This window comes from Colias croceus, chromosome 1 (genome assembly GCF_905220415.1).
Source record: "Colias croceus chromosome 1, ilColCroc2.1".
In the NCBI taxonomy this organism is placed as follows: domain Eukaryota; kingdom Metazoa; phylum Arthropoda; class Insecta; order Lepidoptera; family Pieridae; genus Colias; species Colias croceus.
The window spans coordinates 8,115,871-8,137,101 of NC_059537.1; the positions used below are offsets into that span (position 1 = coordinate 8,115,871).

A 21,231-nucleotide genomic window follows, 5' to 3' on the forward strand; every position below is an offset into this window, starting at 1 on the left:
TATTGAATTTACATGCAACGGAACTGGCCGCGACTTGAAGGAACAACTGAGGAAACAACTGCCGTACGTAATACGTTATCCTATAAACATAGTATTACGACCATTTTATAAAACGTTATAAATAATATAGGTAATACAAAATATAGGACATATGTATATATATTTAGCCCAGGTTTATTAGTTTCAATACAGGTATATGCTAATAATATTTGGTACTTACATTATTTGGTTCAATCTCTGTGAATACCATGACAGATGACTAGTAAGTCATGGAATTTTATTTCGAAAAATATAATTGCTGAAAATAAAACAAAAAACGTCGGTAGAGGTACATTCTCGATGTAAATATTGTGAATGCCTCTCTCGGAAGTTGAGTAGCGATGAAGTGCAAATCAGCAAGTCGGTATATTATACTGAGCAAGGTCTCTCCACTGACGTTGAAGGACTCTTCGTCAATGAGTCCTGTTGGAAGGAAATTTTTAATCGGTTCCCAAAGAGTCTTAACTCTTTTTATTTTAAGAACACTCCGACACATCGTGCATTTAACCGGTTCCGTTACAATAGAAAATAAAATGTGTCCCCTGATGCCATATTGTTCAATGTTGCATGACGTTAATGTTGCGCATTGTGCACTTCATGCTCCATCTCATTTTGTCACCTAATGAATACACACCTTTGCAGCTAACAATGCAGTTGATCGAAATGAATGCTGATCTTAATGAATCTCATTTATTACATTTTAGCTATTTTATTTGATTACTCCAATTTCAGTGAAGCATGGAATTTATAATGGAGTGATCCATTTAAAGCTTGGAAGCTATTTATTCGAACTTTTCTGAAAGAAAAATTTAAATGGTTGCCTATTTTTAGGCTTATTATTTATTTTTTGACCTTAATTCAGCTCTATTTTGGGACATTATAATCTATGAAGTTTAAAGGTACATTATAGTTTTGTTTAGATTAATTATTGTTTTATTTAGTTGTATTTAGCTATGTTTATGAAGGTTAATATTTTCATTTTACGTAATTTCCTGCCAAGGTTAGATAGGTATTTGTGTTTGTGGCAGTTGGATGATTGTTTCCTCATTTATTTGCTCATAATAAAATTGTTCAGACGTATTCAACTCACGCTGGACACTCGTAATCACTTCCCATGTATACATCTATAATAATATAATGTTCAAAAGTTGTACACGCTTTATGCGTAAAAGTAAGAATCAGACTAAAAACTCTAAGGAAATCAACACAGAGATTAAATCAAATAATGTAAGTACAACATGTATAACAAATATTTTACCAACATGGCTTTCGATTGAAAATAAATTGGTTTACGTTGTTGCTCAAATCTGAAATGCTTTAAAAGTAGTTGGTTACTTTTAAAAATAAACATAATGCTGTTATGTTTATTGAATTCGTATTATTTACATCGTTTGCACGTTCTTTAGTTAACATTCCTCCGGATAAGGCAATGTGCCGACTACGATTAAATAAATAATTAGTTAATTACATCACTTGATTGCATAGCTGTTAAAATTGTAACTCTTTCACAAATATATTATTTATGGACACAGTGTGACCAAATTTGGGACCATCCAGGATTCATCATCATTCATCAAGGGAAGTGCAGAATAGTTTATTAAACTTAACAGCGTTAGTGCAACCAAGTAGCTTAAAAAATAGGTGATTTCATATACTAACACTTGCAATTAGATATTTTGCAAAACAATAACACGAGTACGTGTCTTCTTTCAAACCTATTGTTTGATAAAGTTAATCAGGTCTGACCAATCTGGTTTAAAATTTATATTAATAAACAATACGAATAAAATACTACCTATTATAACAAACGTTTTTATGAATTCGCGTTACCGTTTAAATTCCATTTTCTTCCATAAGGATTTCTTCCCAAAAATTTCATTGCACGGGTAGTGGCCAGTGGGCGCAAACCTTCTATAACGGTACCTTTTGAAGTGGCTACATAATATTATTACGGTTTCTTGTTAAAAGGCAATCGTTCTTTGCGTATGAGTGTAATATTTACGTTCGGCTGACCGGGAATCATTAGTGAAGAAGTATAATATGATTCACGTGCGCAGTTATGAGTAGAGGTTCCGATTATGACTCATTAGTCATTACACAGCTTATGCATTGAAGCTAAAAGAAATCTGTTCTATATCTTGCTATAAATTTGAAATATCCATTCAAGCAGTAATCAAGAAAAGTCAAATAGGTATCATTGTTATATCTACTATCATGTGTCTATGCAACCAGCGTATCGAATTCCTCTGCAAGAGAAAGCTATTGTGACCCATTAAAGGTTCTCAAATTTCATTATTGTTATACTTGTAGACTCACATATAAGGCATGTTGTAATAAATAGTATAATAATATCACTACCCACTTGCCTTATATCGATGAGTCATCTGACGCCGCCGCGGCCGCGCCGGTCTTGGAGCCAGCTGTAGACTTCTACCCATCCATATCAAGCGCTGCGATGTTTCGCAATTCTACAGCGAATTTATGCCTATATAACTTACTACTACTAACGTGGGAGTTCTAACTTGAGGAGTACTTATACGATCATTATGGTTATGGCGTTAAATTTTAATTGTATGGATCATAGTTCATGGATCAGGGTAACCTAGTTATCTGTTTTGATGATAATATTTAATTTATAACACAACGATTCATTAGAGGTGGTAAAATTTTTATTTAACAGTGGTATGTTTTTTATTTGCAGTTGCAAAGTAAACGCGAGCTGTTCTTCAAGTCGGAATCGGTGAGCAGCGGCGGAGTGAGTGCAACGGGTCTGCCGAACGTTGCGCCGCCAGCTCCGCCGCTTGCGCCTTCCTCTATAAAGGACGCGCTCGCGAAGCGTTCAGCGACGCTACCCGAGCCCCAAGAGAACAACCACTTGGAGGCGAATGGGACTGCGCCTCCCAATAAATTGAGTTCAAGCGCGTCCGTGGACGTCGGGAAGAGCGGACCGCCACAGATGCCAGCGCCGCCGATACCCACCTCTGCACCACCACCTGCACCACTCAGAAGTACAGAAAACATCATCAAAGTTTGTATTTTTACCTCTAATTCGACTAAGTATAATTTGATTGAAGAAATATTGTTTGTTTTTGTTTTAACCTTATTTCTGAACAACAAAGGATATATTAATTTGATTTTTCTTCCTTTTTTCAGAAACCAGATCATCCACCAGTTGCACCAAAACCGGACATACCTAAGATAGAAAAGCCTAAGACCAAAGAATTAGATGGATACGTCGGATTCGCAAATCTACCCAATCAAGTGTACAGAAAGGCTGTTAAAAAGGGATTCGAATTTACATTAATGGTCGTCGGTACGTAATGAGATTTACATGTTTCATCTTACTAAAGTACATTTAAATTTCATGTTTAAAACCTGTTCAACATCACATGAATACCAGATTTAGCAAAACTACTTTCAAGAACGGGCGAAAAAAGTACTTGTTTAGTAAAATTCTGTTTAAGTGGTAAAGTAGTAGTATAAATAGTAAATGTGAACAATATGGATAAAGTTACTGTTGCTGTACTTATAAATCTTGTGGTTAGCGTGTTGCGTTACAAACACATGTTTGTTACTTGCGTACTAGCAGGAAACAGATGAATCATAAAACAATCGAACCACACGAAACGTTGAGGAATTTGCCTGTTTTCTTTCGGAATTGTGTTGAAAAATTATATTTTGCATATTGTGTTTTAGCATTTACATGTGAAGTGGTGAAATATTCTATATGCATATTATGAATATTAAATACAAAGTTTTACCAACATAATTTATGGTTGATTTCACTCGAGTATTACACTTTCAGTGAAGGAATTAATATTTACAATGGATTTAACTCGGCTTATTCATTATAACGTTTCGGACACTTAAAATATCGAAAGTGGTCACGGGCAGACCGTGTCCATGATCACGCTCAGACTGTGCGTGACGCCGACGCCCATAATATTAATTAATTGAGCTTTTTAAAAGTAGCATTGAGTCTTTGAACCATGCAAACACATACATATCGCAAGACTGTCTCGTCCGTTTCAAGGACGGCTCAGGTTTTGTAGTGATTCACTTAGCGCGTATTCGTCGATCGCGTTACTAATCGATGATTAACTGTTACACTTTCAGGTGAGACCGGTTTGGGCAAGTCGACGTTAATCAATTCGTTGTTTTTGACCGATGTGTACGATAAGGACAAGCACCCCGGGCCTTCGCTGCGGGTCAAGAAGACGGTCGGCGTCGAAACCAGTGTTGTGCTCCTTAAAGAGAATGGAGTAAACCTAACACTGACTATCGTGGACACACCTGGATTTGGAGATGCTGTTGATAACAGCAATTGGTATGTTGTACCTACTGTTAATTAAATGCACATTTAAAGTTCATGAGTGATATAAATATTATTTTTTAAAATCTGATTTATCTTTGCATATTTAGTGAAACCGGCTTTAAACGAAATATCAAATGAAATTGAAAGTTACGAACGAGTCATGTAAATTAATAAGATAATTTGATTTTACTTTAAAATTAGTTTGGATTTCTTCATTTAAGCTGTAAATTCTCTTATTAATTAGAGTGATAATACTAAGACATTCAATAAATTTATGCTTGAATTACTGCCAGTAAATAAAATAGACCTGAAGCCTCATTATCATATCATAATAAATAACTTCATGTTTCACAATTTCTAATCCAATATCTAGTTTAATACGATGTGATTTCTCACATTAAACGATATTGTATTTGAACTCACGAGCATGTGAAATGAATACAACAACATGCATTTTACTGCTCCATTATCAACATTAACATTAGAAAACAATAATTTCTTCATAATTAAACTAATTAATATAAAAATGACCGCTTCCTTGGTACAGTGGATGACGCGTGAGCGTAGAGCGTAGAAGTGTTCTGGGTTCGATTCCCGGTGGAGACGAATAAAAAAAATGTCTCGGTCTGGCAGGACACAGAAGGCTGATCACCTACTTGTCCCTAAAGAAAAATCGATCAGTGAAACAGATGTATGCATAATGCATCTGCCCCTTACCCCACTTGGGGACATGGGACTTCACTAAATCTTATTAATAACCAATAATCAAATAATCGATCCTATTAATAATCAATATATTAAAAAGACGATATTTCCAATGAAAACCACTGCTTCCACATAACTCATGATGACAATAAAACTTCCTAGCTGGCAACCCATTATCGATTTCGTGGAGTCGAAATACGAGGAGTTCTTGAACGCGGAGTCGCGGGTGACCCGTCAGGCGGCACCTCCAGACACGCGCGTACATTGCTGCCTGTACTTCATCGCGCCCAGCGGCCACGGGCTCAAACCGCTCGATGTAGAGTTCATGCAGCGCCTCGGCGATAAGGTCAACATCATACCCGTTATCGCGAAGGCGGATACTATGACGCCGGAGGAGTGCAAGGATTTCAAAGAACAGGTATGATTTAGTGGTAGAAATCTGTAGATGAGTATTTTTCGTTGGAAAAGCAAACTTCAAGCACCAAAGTAAAGTGGTGCTTGAAGACGTTTGTAAATAAATTATCTCGTTTCCAAGCAAAAGGTTCGGTCAAGTTGATTTTCACGCAAATACAGTTGTCAGTTACATCACAATCTATATTTAATCCCTCAGCCCCGGAATCACGGACACAATAGAAATTTATTGTATCGTGGTCTCATTGGGCCGCTCGGTGGTCAATGGGTTAAACAGCATATCCTTGCTTGTAACATTGTTGTAACGAAATAAGATAAAATTAGAAACAATGTCCTAGTGCTAATATTATAAAAATATTTGTTTTTTATTGTGCCAAATAAGATTCGGATCTACAATATTCCTGAGCGAGACAGACTTTTTTGGTTATAACATTTTGCAATATAATTGATACATCTGATTCGTTGCAGATAATGAAAGAAATAGCCCAGCACAAGATCAAAATCTACGACTTCCCGGAGAGCACGGGCGAGGAGGGTGAAGCCGCAGAGGCGACGAAGGCGTTACGTGCCCGCGTGCCGTACGCGGTGGTTGGAGCCAACACGGTTATTGAACAAGATGGCCGCCGGATCCGGGGCCGCAAGTACCCGTGGGGTATCGCTGAGGGTACGTTGTATAACATGTGCTAGGGTATGCTTCTATACGAATATATATGATGTTATATGTTATGCACATATTACAATATGTGCGATACGGCGTAAATGATGAAGGCTCCGCGGAAAGGCAATATATTTTTCACAGAGCAGTCGAGCATCTGTAATTTTAGGCTAACTATGAAAGTAGGAAGTGTGTTAATATGCAATATAATAAATGTAGGATGTAATAGAGATAAGTAAAAAGGTGTTTAATCCCTCTCTATTTTGACCTCATAGGATATTTGTGGGACTATAACATCATGCGTTTATCATCTAATAATTAAAGATACTACATACAATATCACATCATTACTGTGACAATAAACAAATTTACAAACAATCAGTTGCAACGTGCACAACAATTGTTAACGACGCTATGCACAAATCAATACCATATCAATTAAGCCGTTCAACAATCCACTTAAAACTGATCAAGATCAATGAATTCCAGTTGAGAACCTCGAGCACTGCGACTTCCTGGCGCTAAGGAACATGGTGATACGGACTCACCTCCAGGACCTGAAGGATGTGACCAGCTCAGTGCATTACGAGAACTACAGGTGTCGCAAGCTCGCTGGCCTCTCGCATGACGGCATCCCGCACAGGATCAACTCGAACAAGTATGTATTGGAAAATGTTGGACGTAGCTTGGCGGACGCGGTGGCGTACTGTAGAATGCGGATTGGATGTGTTTATGCACTATTTTTGTGAGACAGTTTGAAATTAATAAATAAAATAACTGTCTTAAAACACAAATTAAATTAAAATTTAGATACACTTTTCATTAATATCACTGAGTGATAGTTGTAGGATAGTTATATCACAAAGCACAATATCGTAAAGATTAGTGTACAAGTTAAACATAACTAACATAGTTAATCAATCAATCAATCAAATCAATCCTTCCTAGTTTAAAATGTGCTGTCCACATGATAATTTCATACCCTTTATTTTTCTTTACACTGTTATAGAATTATGAAGACCTTTTATAGTGTAGATTTTTTTATTGTTATCAATTTAAAAATTAAACACTTTGTATAACTGAAGCATAAACACATTCATTCACTCGGTCGTCTAAAGTACGTTCTATCACTGCGCCAGGTGTGTCACACATGCTGTATTGTGCCCTAAATTTCCTTTCAAACTATTAACTATGTTATCTCTACTAATATTGACATTAACAGTATAGTCTTAACTCTGCTATGGATTAGATGTTCAATGGAAGGCATGATAACAACCTAAGTAGACAGGGTTGGTATTTACTAACTTAAGTGTCGTCACCGTTATAAGGTGACCAGACTTAATTATTTTACATTAACATGCTGAATCCAAAACTTTAATTCATTATCCAATTTTTATTTGATGTTCATTGCTGCATGTCTGGTCACCTTCAAAACGGGTCTCATTTAAATTGCCAATGTACGCTCAGTAATATATTTTTTTATTTCACTCTAGTTTTATGCGATAGTTGCATATATGTTTACTAATGTTTTGTGCTTGGGCATGCAGTAATGAAACTCGTTAATAATTATCATTTATATTCGTCATGGATTATTTTAAGTACAATCAATTATTGTTTTGCATTCCTAAAAGATAATAAAAAGTTCTTTTTTCATTACAATGGTTTTAAAATATCCATGACATAAACTTCATTAATCATAATAAATATTCCGTTCATACGCGTTCGCAATGGCATTAATAACAATTTATTGTCCATCGTTTACATTATAAGTCATGAAGATGCTAATTTGCGTGTGTCACACGAGTGCATCGATGTTATTGTTCCTACATCACAATTGATTCAAACAGACATCGTTTTCATTACTGAGTTTGCGCTCCAAATAAAACAATGCACGCGTTACGTAGTACCTAACTTGTTCGCGTGGTGAATGTGAATGTACTCATGATAATTATTGAAATTCATTTGAACATGTACTGAATTGTTAAGTAATCGACGAAATATGAGAACGCGGCCTGAGAATATTGCGTTCATCGAATTTTTGTTGCCTATTTGCATAAATATTCGCAAATATGTGATGCACTGAATAACGTTTCTTTCGTAAACATTACATACGCGTTTGATTAAATTAGAAAGCAAAAATATTTTAGTATTTTATTAATTTAATATTACATTTAAATTGTAATTTAATTTATTATATTTTACTGTTTAAATATTAGCATACATATTTTTCACTTGTTAAATGATTATATTTGAAATAACAACAATGCAAACAATATACAATTATTGAAATAATAAAATAAACAAACATAAACAGACATTGATGTACTATGTATATGTTTATAAATTACTTGAACAAATATTTTGTTGAATACCATACATTGTTTCAAGAATGTAAAATATATAAAAAATAGGTTATCAATGCCATTGTGATATATGAATGTGCACAGCCATTGGTATGCTAACTCTGGTTGTGTTGGTGTTCAGTTTCTGCCCGCAAGGATTGATGAACAGTTTCATGACCGTGTGGTAAGTTTCATCACATCCACATAAATAATATTATTTCAAATTAGCTTTGTTATGTTCCTTCTTATTTGCATGGTGTGTGTCTAACCTTAACGTTTTGTAGATTTTGAGACGATGTTTATTATTAACGATGTATTGGATGTCTAATTTTATTGTAATGCTTAATTAGTGTATATCATAATATATTTGGATATATCAGGAGATTTTATTCATCATCACGCCATAAACATTTTAAGCACAAATCGTAAATGAATCGATAACGTATTTCGTTACTGTCCTTACGTCCAAGCACTTATTTATATATGTATATGTTATTCTTATAATATGCATTAATTATGCTAATTTAATTGATCCCCCAAATAAAGTCTTAAAATATGTTAATTTTTGCCAATTAAAGCTATAACCGTTTTGTGTATATGTAAAAACTGTAAATTGCATGGCAATGTGTATTTCTAGATTTATTATTGTACATAACTATGTGTTTTTATTTAGAAATCTGTAGCACTCGGTGTTGAGTTTTATTCTAAGTTATTTTTATAAATCTTTACAGGAATCCATTAGCTCAGATGGAAGAAGAAAAGAGAGAACACGACCTCAAGATGAAGAAAATGGAGAGTGAAATGGAACAGGTTGGTATCAGTTTTTATTAATTAAATTTTACTTAATTACAGTAGTCCCGCTTTTATTCCACGAACGTTTTGCAGAGCAGTGTCGGAATAATTATTTGACGGATTATAGAGTTATCTGTAGATCCACCTATTATCGGGAAAATTTTACATACACACAATGATACGATTTTTTCACAAATTTTCTTTAGCATATAATCACGCGAGATTTTCTTTATAAACTAACGGTGATACATATATTTAATTTTAATTTATTAATAATTCTTTATTTTTCTTCAAGTCGTTTCCGGTGACAGGATTTAATAGCGATAATACAATGTGTAGAATACAACAAATTCCCATAATTCCAGGTGTTCGATCTAAAAGTTCGCGAGAAGCGTGCCAAACTGAAGGAATCTGAAGCTGAACTGGCCCGACGGCACGAGGCCACGCGGCGCGCGCTCGAGGCGCAGGCGCGTGAGCTCGAGGAGCGTCAGCGTGCGCTACAGGCCGAACAGGCCGCGTGGGAACGTGAGACTGGGCTCTCGTTGGACGATCTGCGGCGTCGCTCGCTAGAGGCTAATAGCAAGGAGTGAGTGATACATAACACTATAAATTATAATATATACTACAATGCAAGCAACACAGGACATAACACAATACACTCACAATACACAAGAACATTACATGACACAAGCGCGCAAGCTCGAGGAGCGTCAGCGTGCGCTGCAGGCCGAACAGGCCGCGTGGGAACGTGAGACTGGGCTCTCGTTGGACGATCTGCGGCGTCGCTCGCTAGAGGCTAATAGCAAGGAGTGAGTGATACATAACACTATAAATTATAATATATACTACAATGCAAGCAACACAGGACATAACACAATACACTCACAATACACAAGAACATTACATGACACAAGCGCGCAAGCTCGAGGAGCGTCAGCGTGCGCTGCAGGCCGAACAGGCCGCGTGGGAACGTGAGACTGGGCTCTCGTTGGACGATCTGCGGCGTCGCTCGCTAGAGGCTAATAGCAAGGAGTGAGTGATACATAACACTATAAATTATAATATATACTACAATGCAAGCAACACAGGACATAACACAATACACTCACAATACACAAGAACATTACATGACACAAGCGCGCAAGCTCGAGGAGCGTCAGCGTGCGCTGCAGGCCGAACAGGCCGCGTGGGAACGTGAGACTGGGCTCTCGTTGGACGATCTGCGGCGTCGCTCGCTAGAGGCTAATAGCAAGGAGTGAGTGATACATAACACTATAAATTATAATATATACTACAATGCAAGCAACACAGGACATAACACAATACACTCACAATACACAAGAACATTACATGACACAAGCGCGCAAGCTCGAGGAGCGTCAGCGTGCGCTGCAGGCCGAACAGGCCGCGTGGGAACGTGAGACTGGGCTCTCGTTGGACGATCTGCGGCGTCGCTCGCTAGAGGCTAATAGCAAGGAGTGAGTGATACATAACACTATAAATTATAATATATACTACAATGCAAGCAACACAGGACATAACACAATACACTCACAATACACAAGAACATTACATGACACAAGCGCGCAAGCTCGAGGAGCGTCAGCGTGCGCTGCAGGCCGAACAGGCCGCGTGGGAACGTGAGACTGGGCTCTCGTTGGACGATCTGCGGCGTCGCTCGCTAGAGGCTAATAGCAAGGAGTGAGTGATACATAACACTATAAATTATAATATATACTACAATGCAAGCAACACAGGACATAACACAATACACTCACAATACACAAGAACATTACATGACACAAGCGCGCAAGCTCGAGGAGCGTCAGCGCGCGCTGCAGGCCGAACAGGCCGCGTGGGAACGTGAGACTGGGCTCTCGTTGGACGATCTGCGGCGTCGCTCGCTAGAGGCTAATAGCAAGGAGTGAGTGATACATAACACTATAAATTATAATATATACTACAATGCAAGCAACACAGGACATAACACAATACACTCACAATACACAAGAACATTACATGACACAAGCGCGCAAGCTCGAGGAGCGTCAGCGCGCGCTGCAGGCCGAACAGGCCGCGTGGGAACGTGAGACTGGGCTCTCGTTGGACGATCTGCGGCGTCGCTCGCTAGAGGCTAATAGCAAGGAGTGAGTGATACATAACACTATAAATTATAATATATACTACAATGCAAGCAACACAGGACATAACACAATACACTCACAATACACAAGAACATTACATGACACAAGCGCGCAAGCTCGAGGAGCGTCAGCGTGCGCTGCAGGCCGAACAGGCCGCGTGGGAACGTGAGACTGGGCTCTCGTTGGACGATCTGCGGCGTCGCTCGCTAGAGGCTAATAGCAAGGAGTGAGTGATACATAACACTATAAATTATAATATATACTACAATGCAAGCAACACAGGACATAACACAATACACTCACAATACACAAGAACATTACATGACACAAGCGCGCAAGCTCGAGGAGCGTCAGCGCGCGCTACAGGCCGAACAGGCCGCGTGGGAACGTGAGACTGGGCTCTCGTTGGACGATCTGCGGCGTCGCTCGCTAGAGGCTAATAGCAAGGAGTGAGTGATACATAACACTATAAATTATAATATATACTACAATGCAAGCAACACAGGACATAACACAATACACTCACAATACACAAGAACATTACATGACACAAGCGCGCAAGCTCGAGGAGCGTCAGCGCGCGCTGCAGGCCGAACAGGCCGCGTGGGAACGTGAGACTGGGCTCTCGTTGGACGATCTGCGGCGTCGCTCGCTAGAGGCTAATAGCAAGGAGTGAGTGATACATAACACTATAAATTATAATATATACTACAATGCAAGCAACACAGGACATAACACAATACACTCACAATACACAAGAACATTACATGACACAAGCGCGCAAGCTCGAGGAGCGTCAGCGTGCGCTGCAGGCCGAACAGGCCGCGTGGGAACGTGAGACTGGGCTCTCGTTGGACGATCTGCGGCGTCGCTCGCTAGAGGCTAATAGCAAGGAGTGAGTGATACATAACACTATAAATTATAATATATACTACAATGCAAGCAACACAGGACATAACACAATACACTCACAATACACAAGAACATTACATGACACAAGCGCGCAAGCTCGAGGAGCGTCAGCGTGCGCTGCAGGCCGAACAGGCCGCGTGGGAACGTGAGACTGGGCTCTCGTTGGACGATCTGCGGCGTCGCTCGCTAGAGGCTAATAGCAAGGAGTGAGTGATACATAACACTATAAATTATAATATATACTACAATGCAAGCAACACAGGACATAACACAATACACTCACAATACACAAGAACATTACATGACACAAGCGCGCAAGCTCGAGGAGCGTCAGCGTGCGCTGCAGGCCGAACAGGCCGCGTGGGAACGTGAGACTGGGCTCTCGTTGGACGATCTGCGGCGTCGCTCGCTAGAGGCTAATAGCAAGGAGTGAGTGATACATAACACTATAAATTATAATATATACTACAATGCAAGCAACACAGGACATAACACAATACACTCACAATACACAAGAACATTACATGACACAAGCGCGCAAGCTCGAGGAGCGTCAGCGTGCGCTGCAGGCCGAACAGGCCGCGTGGGAACGTGAGACTGGGCTCTCGTTGGACGATCTGCGGCGTCGCTCGCTAGAGGCTAATAGCAAGGAGTGAGTGATACATAACACTATAAATTATAATATATACTACAATGCAAGCAACACAGGACATAACACAATACACTCACAATACACAAGAACATTACATGACACAAGCGCGCAAGCTCGAGGAGCGTCAGCGTGCGCTGCAGGCCGAACAGGCCGCGTGGGAACGTGAGACTGGGCTCTCGTTGGACGATCTGCGGCGTCGCTCGCTAGAGGCTAATAGCAAGGAGTGAGTGATACATAACACTATAAATTATAATATATACTACAATGCAAGCAACACAGGACATAACACAATACACTCACAATACACAAGAACATTACATGACACAAGCGCGCAAGCTCGAGGAGCGTCAGCGTGCGCTGCAGGCCGAACAGGCCGCGTGGGAACGTGAGACTGGGCTCTCGTTGGACGATCTGCGGCGTCGCTCGCTAGAGGCTAATAGCAAGGAGTGAGTGATACATAACACTATAAATTATAATATATACTACAATGCAAGCAACACAGGACATAACACAATACACTCACAATACACAAGAACATTACATGACACAAGCGCGCAAGCTCGAGGAGCGTCAGCGTGCGCTGCAGGCCGAACAGGCCGCGTGGGAACGTGAGACTGGGCTCTCGTTGGACGATCTGCGGCGTCGCTCGCTAGAGGCTAATAGCAAGGAGTGAGTGATACATAACACTATAAATTATAATATATACTACAATGCAAGCAACACAGGACATAACACAATACACTCACAATACACAAGAACATTACATGACACAAGCGCGCAAGCTCGAGGAGCGTCAGCGCGCGCTACAGGCCGAACAGGCCGCGTGGGAACGTGAGACTGGGCTCTCGTTGGACGATCTGCGGCGTCGCTCGCTAGAGGCTAATAGCAAGGAGTGAGTGATACATAACACTATAAATTATAATATATACTACAATGCAAGCAACACAGGACATAACACAATACACTCACAATACACAAGAACATTACATGACACAAGCGCGCAAGCTCGAGGAGCGTCAGCGCGCGCTACAGGCCGAACAGGCCGCGTGGGAGCGCGAGACTGGGCTCTCGCTGGACGATCTGCGGCGTCGCTCGCTAGAGGCTAATAGCAAGGAGTGAGTGAGAACCCATACATCTTCATAACACCAAGCATACACACACGCACTCATATTACATAACATAGTGCAAAATAGTACAGCACATCATAATAAGTGCGAGCTCGAGCCTCGAGGTAGTTCATGAACACTTTACACTGTAATTGACATTACACTGTAATACAACCCAGTACACTGCTCTGGACAAAAAGCAATTCGCACACACATTATATTACACAATGCGCGCTTGCTCGAGGAACGCCATAGCGCGCTGTAGAACAGCTGCTTGCGTGGAAACCTAGTATAATAGGTCATTGGTGGAAACAAGGCTTTACGTGATTTACAATCAGATGCCTCTCAAGTCTTGATAATATTGAAACTTACCAACACAACTACGACGACGATTTATTGAAGTGAAACTTCTTTATCGAGGTTGGAAAATAATTTAGTGTAAAATTTCTTTCGTTACGCGTGACATTTTTCAGTTACGCGCCATCTTTTTCTTATCCCTACCACAGATTCGACGTATTACTGACTACTGTAAAGTTGAATAAAGTAAATTATTTTTTGAAAAATAAAGTCATAAAGAAGTTTCACTTCTTACGTGTGTACACTAGTACACGCACACATTTTTAAATATTGTTTTTTGTTATTTTCCTTATCAGCACAATAATATCTTGACATTCTGTTCTAATTATTTATTTATCAATTTCAGGATGGTGGACGGCAAGGATAAAAAGGATAAGAAAAAGAAAGGTTTGTTCTAAACTCGCGATAAGTCGCGTCGGCTTCGCACCCACCGTACTCATACGTGACTAACCCCTGTTGGCGCCAACTATACGCCATGCTCGACCAACGTTGGTCCAACGTGGCCTATAATTGTTTACTGTATATGTTATACTCTACATTTTATCTAGAACACATTTCTATCCAGATCTCGAACTGTAGACACTTTGACTAAACCCCTCGAACCAATGTGTGTTGTAACAGACGACAGATGTCGCTTCATTTTTCCATAATCATCTCCAGATTGCTTCGGCCTTGTTGCTAGACACTATTGTACAGAGTTTAACTATATTATTGTTTTCATTTTAAGGTAAATATTCGACATATCGTAATGTGTTGAAGAAATATACCTTGTAACTTTTAACATGAAATTGCTATGACGTATGGCATTTCGTGTCATTAACTTTAAAAGTGCCATTTCAGGAAAATAACGGAGGATTCTTTTGGTTTCTTACTAATACTGTATGTATTATTTTTTTCTACTTTTTGTATGTATTGGTGTTACAGTGATGTATTCCAAAGTAAAAAACCTTTCACTAACAAAAAATTGATCTCCGTTTTGTGATGTAAATATATATGTTGCATAACTTTTATACAAGGTGTGGGGACATAGATGTAATATTACTTTGTGAAATTAAAATCGGGATTAACGTTGTACTCATGTAAAAATGAACTAGCGATTATTTGCATTTTGCAAGTCGCGTAAATTATTTTCTTTTTATTTATATTCCATTCGTTTATAGTTATGTATTTATTTGTTTATATGACTTTCAGATTGGTCATTTAAGAATGTCACAAGCGGGATAGCCCTATAATGACTGAATGTTTAACGGAGTGTGGCGCGATTAGTATTACGTTTCCTATGATAATGATCGAACAACGATTACTAAAGACTACAATAAATTTATCGATGTAATGATCCATCGTCAGTTAATTAGTTATACTTAATACAGGATTGTTTGACTTTTTCGTTATACATTCTCCATGACAAAGCATTTATTTCGATAAAGGCCTAATTTTGTATAATTTTATTTCTAATGTTTTATATCTACTGAAGGTAATATAAAGACCTCTTATGTCATCGGTATATATTTTTAAGCACAACATTTTTGGCTTTTAATTCGACGAATACGTCCGCCAAGTTGCCAAAGTAGTGTATGATTAGGAAAACGTTAATTATACAGCATTTTACAACCCGAGGTTTTATAAAAATCGCTCAACATTGAAAATTACTGTTTTTAATTTCCCTTCGCGTAGTATTGAACGCTAGTGTCTTAAATTTTAAAAGTTCACGATTTAGTAGTGATTTGAACAATTTATAATAGGAACACAATTCTAAATTTTGATGTGAATTTAGATATTTTTTATATCTTTACTAAATTATGCATTAAGCTTAATCAAGACAGCAATTTTCGTGGTGTGTGGAGTGGCACGGCGTTTGATTACACATCGGTATATTGTGCTTAGTGATATTCAAGTATGCTCATAGTTCAGTTGTGAAATAGCCTCTAGCTTTAGCTAGGATATAGAATTTCTTTATATTACGTAATACGTAAGGTGAATGTGTGAGAACCGCTGGCCACCGATTGGGTTGTCGGACCGAATCCGAACTGCCTACAGTTATTCCTATTGAACAATACAGATATTCTATACTGTTGTGAATGATACGTATTTATGTTATTCCATATTAGCCTCTTAGACTATAATCTATATTATTGACTTTTCCTGTAAATATTTCGTTTAGACTTTACACGACAAAGGTATATTCAAGTTGCTCTTAATCACGTTACTTTTGTGAAATTGCATAATCTTTATTTAATCTATAGCATGGTTTAATGTTTGTATTTCAAACACCACAGTATTGACTTCCGCGTTGAAATTAGTATCGTAGATGTAAGTGTAATGCTTAATTTTTATATTTTGTGTAGGGTCGCGACCCAATTTACCGAATAGATCATTTGCACAGTCATAACGAGGGATGTGATGTGAGTTGGAAAGCGATGACGTTCAGACGATGTAATATATTGTACCTTTGAATAAATATAAATAAATACGTAATATATAGGAACTATGTGTATTATTTGTTTTCCTTTTACGATAAGAATTTGTTTGGTTGGCCATTATAATAATAGGATAATTGTCAAATTATCTATAAATGTAAATTTCCTGGTATATTTAATAAACATGGAATATTGAAGTGAATCAACCAGTTACATGGATACATTACAATGTGGACTTATTAATTAGGAAAGGGATAAATAAAAAATCAGTATTATGAATATTTTTTATTCAATAAGTAAATACATTTATGCACATGCCAACGCAGTATAAGTAATTTGACCAATTTGTGAACATTTAGACAATTTCTTTATGTAATTTATAGTCTAAATTCTTAAACGATTTTGGCAGTTACATAATAACATCCATATTTTTCAAACACATCGAAATATAAGTCATGAATCCACATACAACCTCAAATTTGATGACGTAAATAACGTGACTACGTCTATTTTAGTTAAACTTTGGCAGCCCTATGGAAAATATACTTCTATTTATTCCATGAAAATGCAACATTAAATATATGATAACAATCACAACAGTTCCGACGATACAATACTATTAATCCACTCTTAGTAAAATATTAAGTATAACATATTTGACGACACTATACGTACGCGTAAACTACAAACGATTTAATTTAGTATTTTTTTATAAATATAAATATTTACAATTTAACGGGGTTTTCCTCCTTCAGGGTTTCTTACATTTACACGTTTTTGTAATTTTGAAACAAATTCATAATTTGTAAGCGTGTATTGAGAGATACCTCGCGTCTCATTTGAAAGCATAAATATTAATTTTAGTTCTAACATCACTCCGCCTTCGAAAATCCGCATTACCTACATACCCGACAGTTTGGAAATTTAAAAGTTACAGTCATTTAAAATCAATTTATGTCCGAGAAAAAATTTATTCTACGTAACGGATTGCGTGTTTAATTTTACGATACTATTGATTTAAAAAAATGAAAATTATTCAAGACTAAGTAAATTTATATTTTATAGAAGTATCTATCCACATCAATTATATTTCACCTGCATTTCTGATCATCATTAATCACTATCAAAATAGTATTATAATTAATATTAAATATATTATTGGTGTTCATTTAGTGTCCCACTAGTCTAAGTTAATATTGAAATAATAAAGGACGTTGTACTAATTTACCTCAATTAACTTTTAATATCACAAATCTCTGTATCGCTAACTACGTTGTACTATCCTAGCTGATTATAATTTTATAAATGCAATGGAAGTCAAAACGTTTCAGGTATGATTTAATCACCGATATGAAATATTTATCTAGTGACGTAGTTCATGTTAAGATATAATTGTCAAAGTGAATCAGCTTTTCGGCGATCGATGACTAAACCTGAATGTGATCACAAATTATAATATAATTTGTACTATGAGTTATTCCGGGGCATTATCGCATCTTGCTATCTACTACGACATGAGGCACAATGGCTATTGTTATGTTTTATTCACCAACAACAAAATCACACACCTTATTTGATCTCCAGCTTGATCTCGCGCTCTCAGTAAAGTTAGCCTACAGCTGCACATACTATGGTGAAAAAATGACTCTAGCTTAATTTAAAATACATTGGTCATGAATATAGTTACAACGTTATAAGCAAGTTCCTAATGATCTGATGTGAATGTGCATTAGGTAATTAAAAAAGTCGGTTAAATGTAGGAAATATTTTACGTTTGTTACGTTTGCTTTTTTTAACTTAACGAGTCACAAAATATACAGGATCTTAAATTAAAGTAGTGATAATAGTTTTTTTTATTTTTGTACGAATAGATATAACTATTTGATACTTAAATATCTACTAATATAAGCTGAGCACTTAAAGGTCATTTAGAGCTTGCTTAGCCGAAATAACTATCGCTATGAAAACTCTTATAAAATTAGGTAATTTGTAATTAAGATCCGAAGGCGTACTAACACTAATATTGAGTCTATAACGTTACGTGGCCACGATTTCGATTCACAACTCTTATGATAAAGCTTAATAAAGCTCTTTACATTAATCGAATATTGTTCGTGAATAAATTAACATAAGGCGTTGTTAAAATTTACGAATTTACAATTGTAATGTCCCTATATTACTTAATTAGTTATCTTAGAGAGCATAAAAACGTATTGCAATCAGAAATCGATGTAGATATTAGATTATAATATACTTATAATAGTATCTAAATAGAAAAATTGAAATCGAGATTAAACGTAGTGTGAAACGAGAAAAGTGTTATATAGACCACAGAAGACGAAGTCAGATCGAAGACCACATCGGATTAGAAGTATTTGAGCACAGAGCAACTATTAGAAAGCAGTTTGAGATTTATTGCTTTGCAGAAGCTGTGGCAAGGATGACAATATTTATCTATAATTTAAATATTGACATGCTTAACCTGATGGCTGAAATGCTAATTTATGACTTTAGTAGTTCTAAGTAAATGTTTAACATTGCAGTGTTGCCATACGAGATATGTTAAATAATTAATTTTAATGACGATATTATAATATGTACGTTAATCCGCAATTTTTTTTCATTGTATTTAGTAAGTTTTGCTTACTTCTATTAGCATTTATTCAAAACATGTGGGTACAAAATAATAAAAAATTATTTCTCTATTTTTGTAACGTTCATAGGCACATTTGAACATAACCTATTATTGCTTAAACACTAAATAACGGTATTTACTGATATAGCAATGTATAAACTAATAACTATGTTGATATGTTTATTATTACCATACGTTGCATCTATGATAGATGGGCGACATGCCGAGCGATATGACAAATAGCATTTCGTAGCAACAATCAGCCACTTAGCATGCAACACATATATTGAACCTCGTGTGTGTGTGAGCCGTCGCCCGTCACGCGTCTCCCATCGTCCGGTCTATATAACACTCGCCCTTTCACTGGCGACGAGGCGGTTTCCTCAACCACCAGAGTCAAGTTCCACCATCTTAATACTAAACGTCTTCCCGTCAGAAAGATGAAGTACGACACCCATTACCATTGTCACGTATACACACATGCAACACACATCTATATTATTTGTTCCACAGTCATGCAATGTCTGATCGATGCCTGTTGACTCAAAACATTAACTAGCCACATATTTACAGTAGTCGAAATATAATGTAAGAATTACGATGTAATATCGAATGCAAGGATAAATGTGGTGTGATGTAGTATGTGACCGACGTTGCATGTTAAGAATATTATACAACGACAGATGCGAAATAAACAAAGAAAGCGTACGTGCATAGGTAAGAACATAAAAGTGCAGGAGGACCACTGAAGGTGCATATTAGATAAGTATAGAACATCGATTAGAATAAACCATAATTCTAATACAATAGGATAGGAACTATCTACCTATAAGATTACAATATATAGATACATACATAGAGTTATAGGCTAAGAGAGGGGAACATAAAAAAATAGGCTTCTTCTTATAGGCGCTTAAATATGTAACATTGTGTAACAATATTCTAGTGTAACAAGTATTTGTAAGTTTATTGTACGATTTCACTCTTTTTACTTAATGATCACAATATGTTCAATTTTATACTATAATCATGAAAATCTTCGCTTCGTGAGTGTAATAACGGTATAAGTTTTCAGCATGTCTTCTAAGCTACTAAAAGAATAACAGAGTAAGAATTCAGGCAGAAGAAGTAACATTCTTAATTACATTATAAATATTCTAGAGGTTCTATGAATAGGTACTATTTTTATTAGGTACCTACGTTAGGTCCACAGCCAAATGCGTCGTGTCTGCACGATTGCGTATTGCGATCTACTCGATAAGAATCTTATTATAATAAAGTTACTATGCCTGAAAGTTCTTGTGTGTCGCAAGTGGTGTTCTTAAAAATATTATTTTATATCGTACTGTCCATCTTAATACTAAAAATTTGCTGTAATCCGTAAAATAATGGCAAAACACGTTACGAGCATATTGCGCATTATTCAACACATTAACAACATTAATATTCGGTTAACGGTATAATATTCAATAACCCAACGCGAAATAATCCAATTACAAACTAGCTTAATCCCGTTAGTTTGTACATGTTTGTAGGTTGAAGTTGTTGAATATAATACCTTGAACAAGGCTTGGTTAAAACTTGCATTAAAACATTGCATTAAATTTAAAGTGGATTACAATTTTTTTGTTTACCTACATAGGCGATAAAGGCAGTTTATTCATTAGTTGATGAATATTTTGTCTGTAATATACATTGTATTAAATTTAAGTATATCACCTATCATAATATAATCACATTCTTTATCAG

At 37.0% G+C, this 21,231-nt stretch overlaps 1 protein-coding gene across 10 annotated transcripts in view; it reads left to right on the forward strand.

Moving 5' to 3' along the window:
* Positions 1-16,915, forward strand: part of LOC123694949 (septin-7) — a 33,001-nt gene extending 16,086 nt beyond the window's left edge. For 7 of the 10 annotated variants that reach the window (XM_045641127.1, XM_045641277.1, XM_045641043.1 and 4 more), the window contains 9 exons: positions 2,741-3,067; positions 3,193-3,352; positions 4,156-4,366; positions 5,222-5,477; positions 5,939-6,134; positions 6,615-6,783; positions 9,199-9,277; positions 9,625-13,859; positions 14,777-16,915. In XM_045641127.1, coding sequence (XP_045497083.1) covers positions 2,741-3,067; positions 3,193-3,352; positions 4,156-4,366; positions 5,222-5,477; positions 5,939-6,134; positions 6,615-6,783; positions 9,199-9,277; positions 9,625-9,849 — 1,623 coding nt within the window. In that variant the 3' untranslated portion in view covers positions 9,850-13,859; positions 14,777-16,915. The remainder of the gene's footprint in view (positions 1-2,740; positions 3,068-3,192; positions 3,353-4,155; positions 4,367-5,221; positions 5,478-5,938; positions 6,135-6,614; positions 6,784-9,198; positions 9,278-9,624; positions 13,860-14,776) is intronic. The other 3 variants (XM_045640792.1, XM_045640717.1, XM_045640870.1) reach the window with 3 other exon arrangements.
* The last annotated feature ends 4,316 nt before the right edge of the window (positions 16,916-21,231 follow it).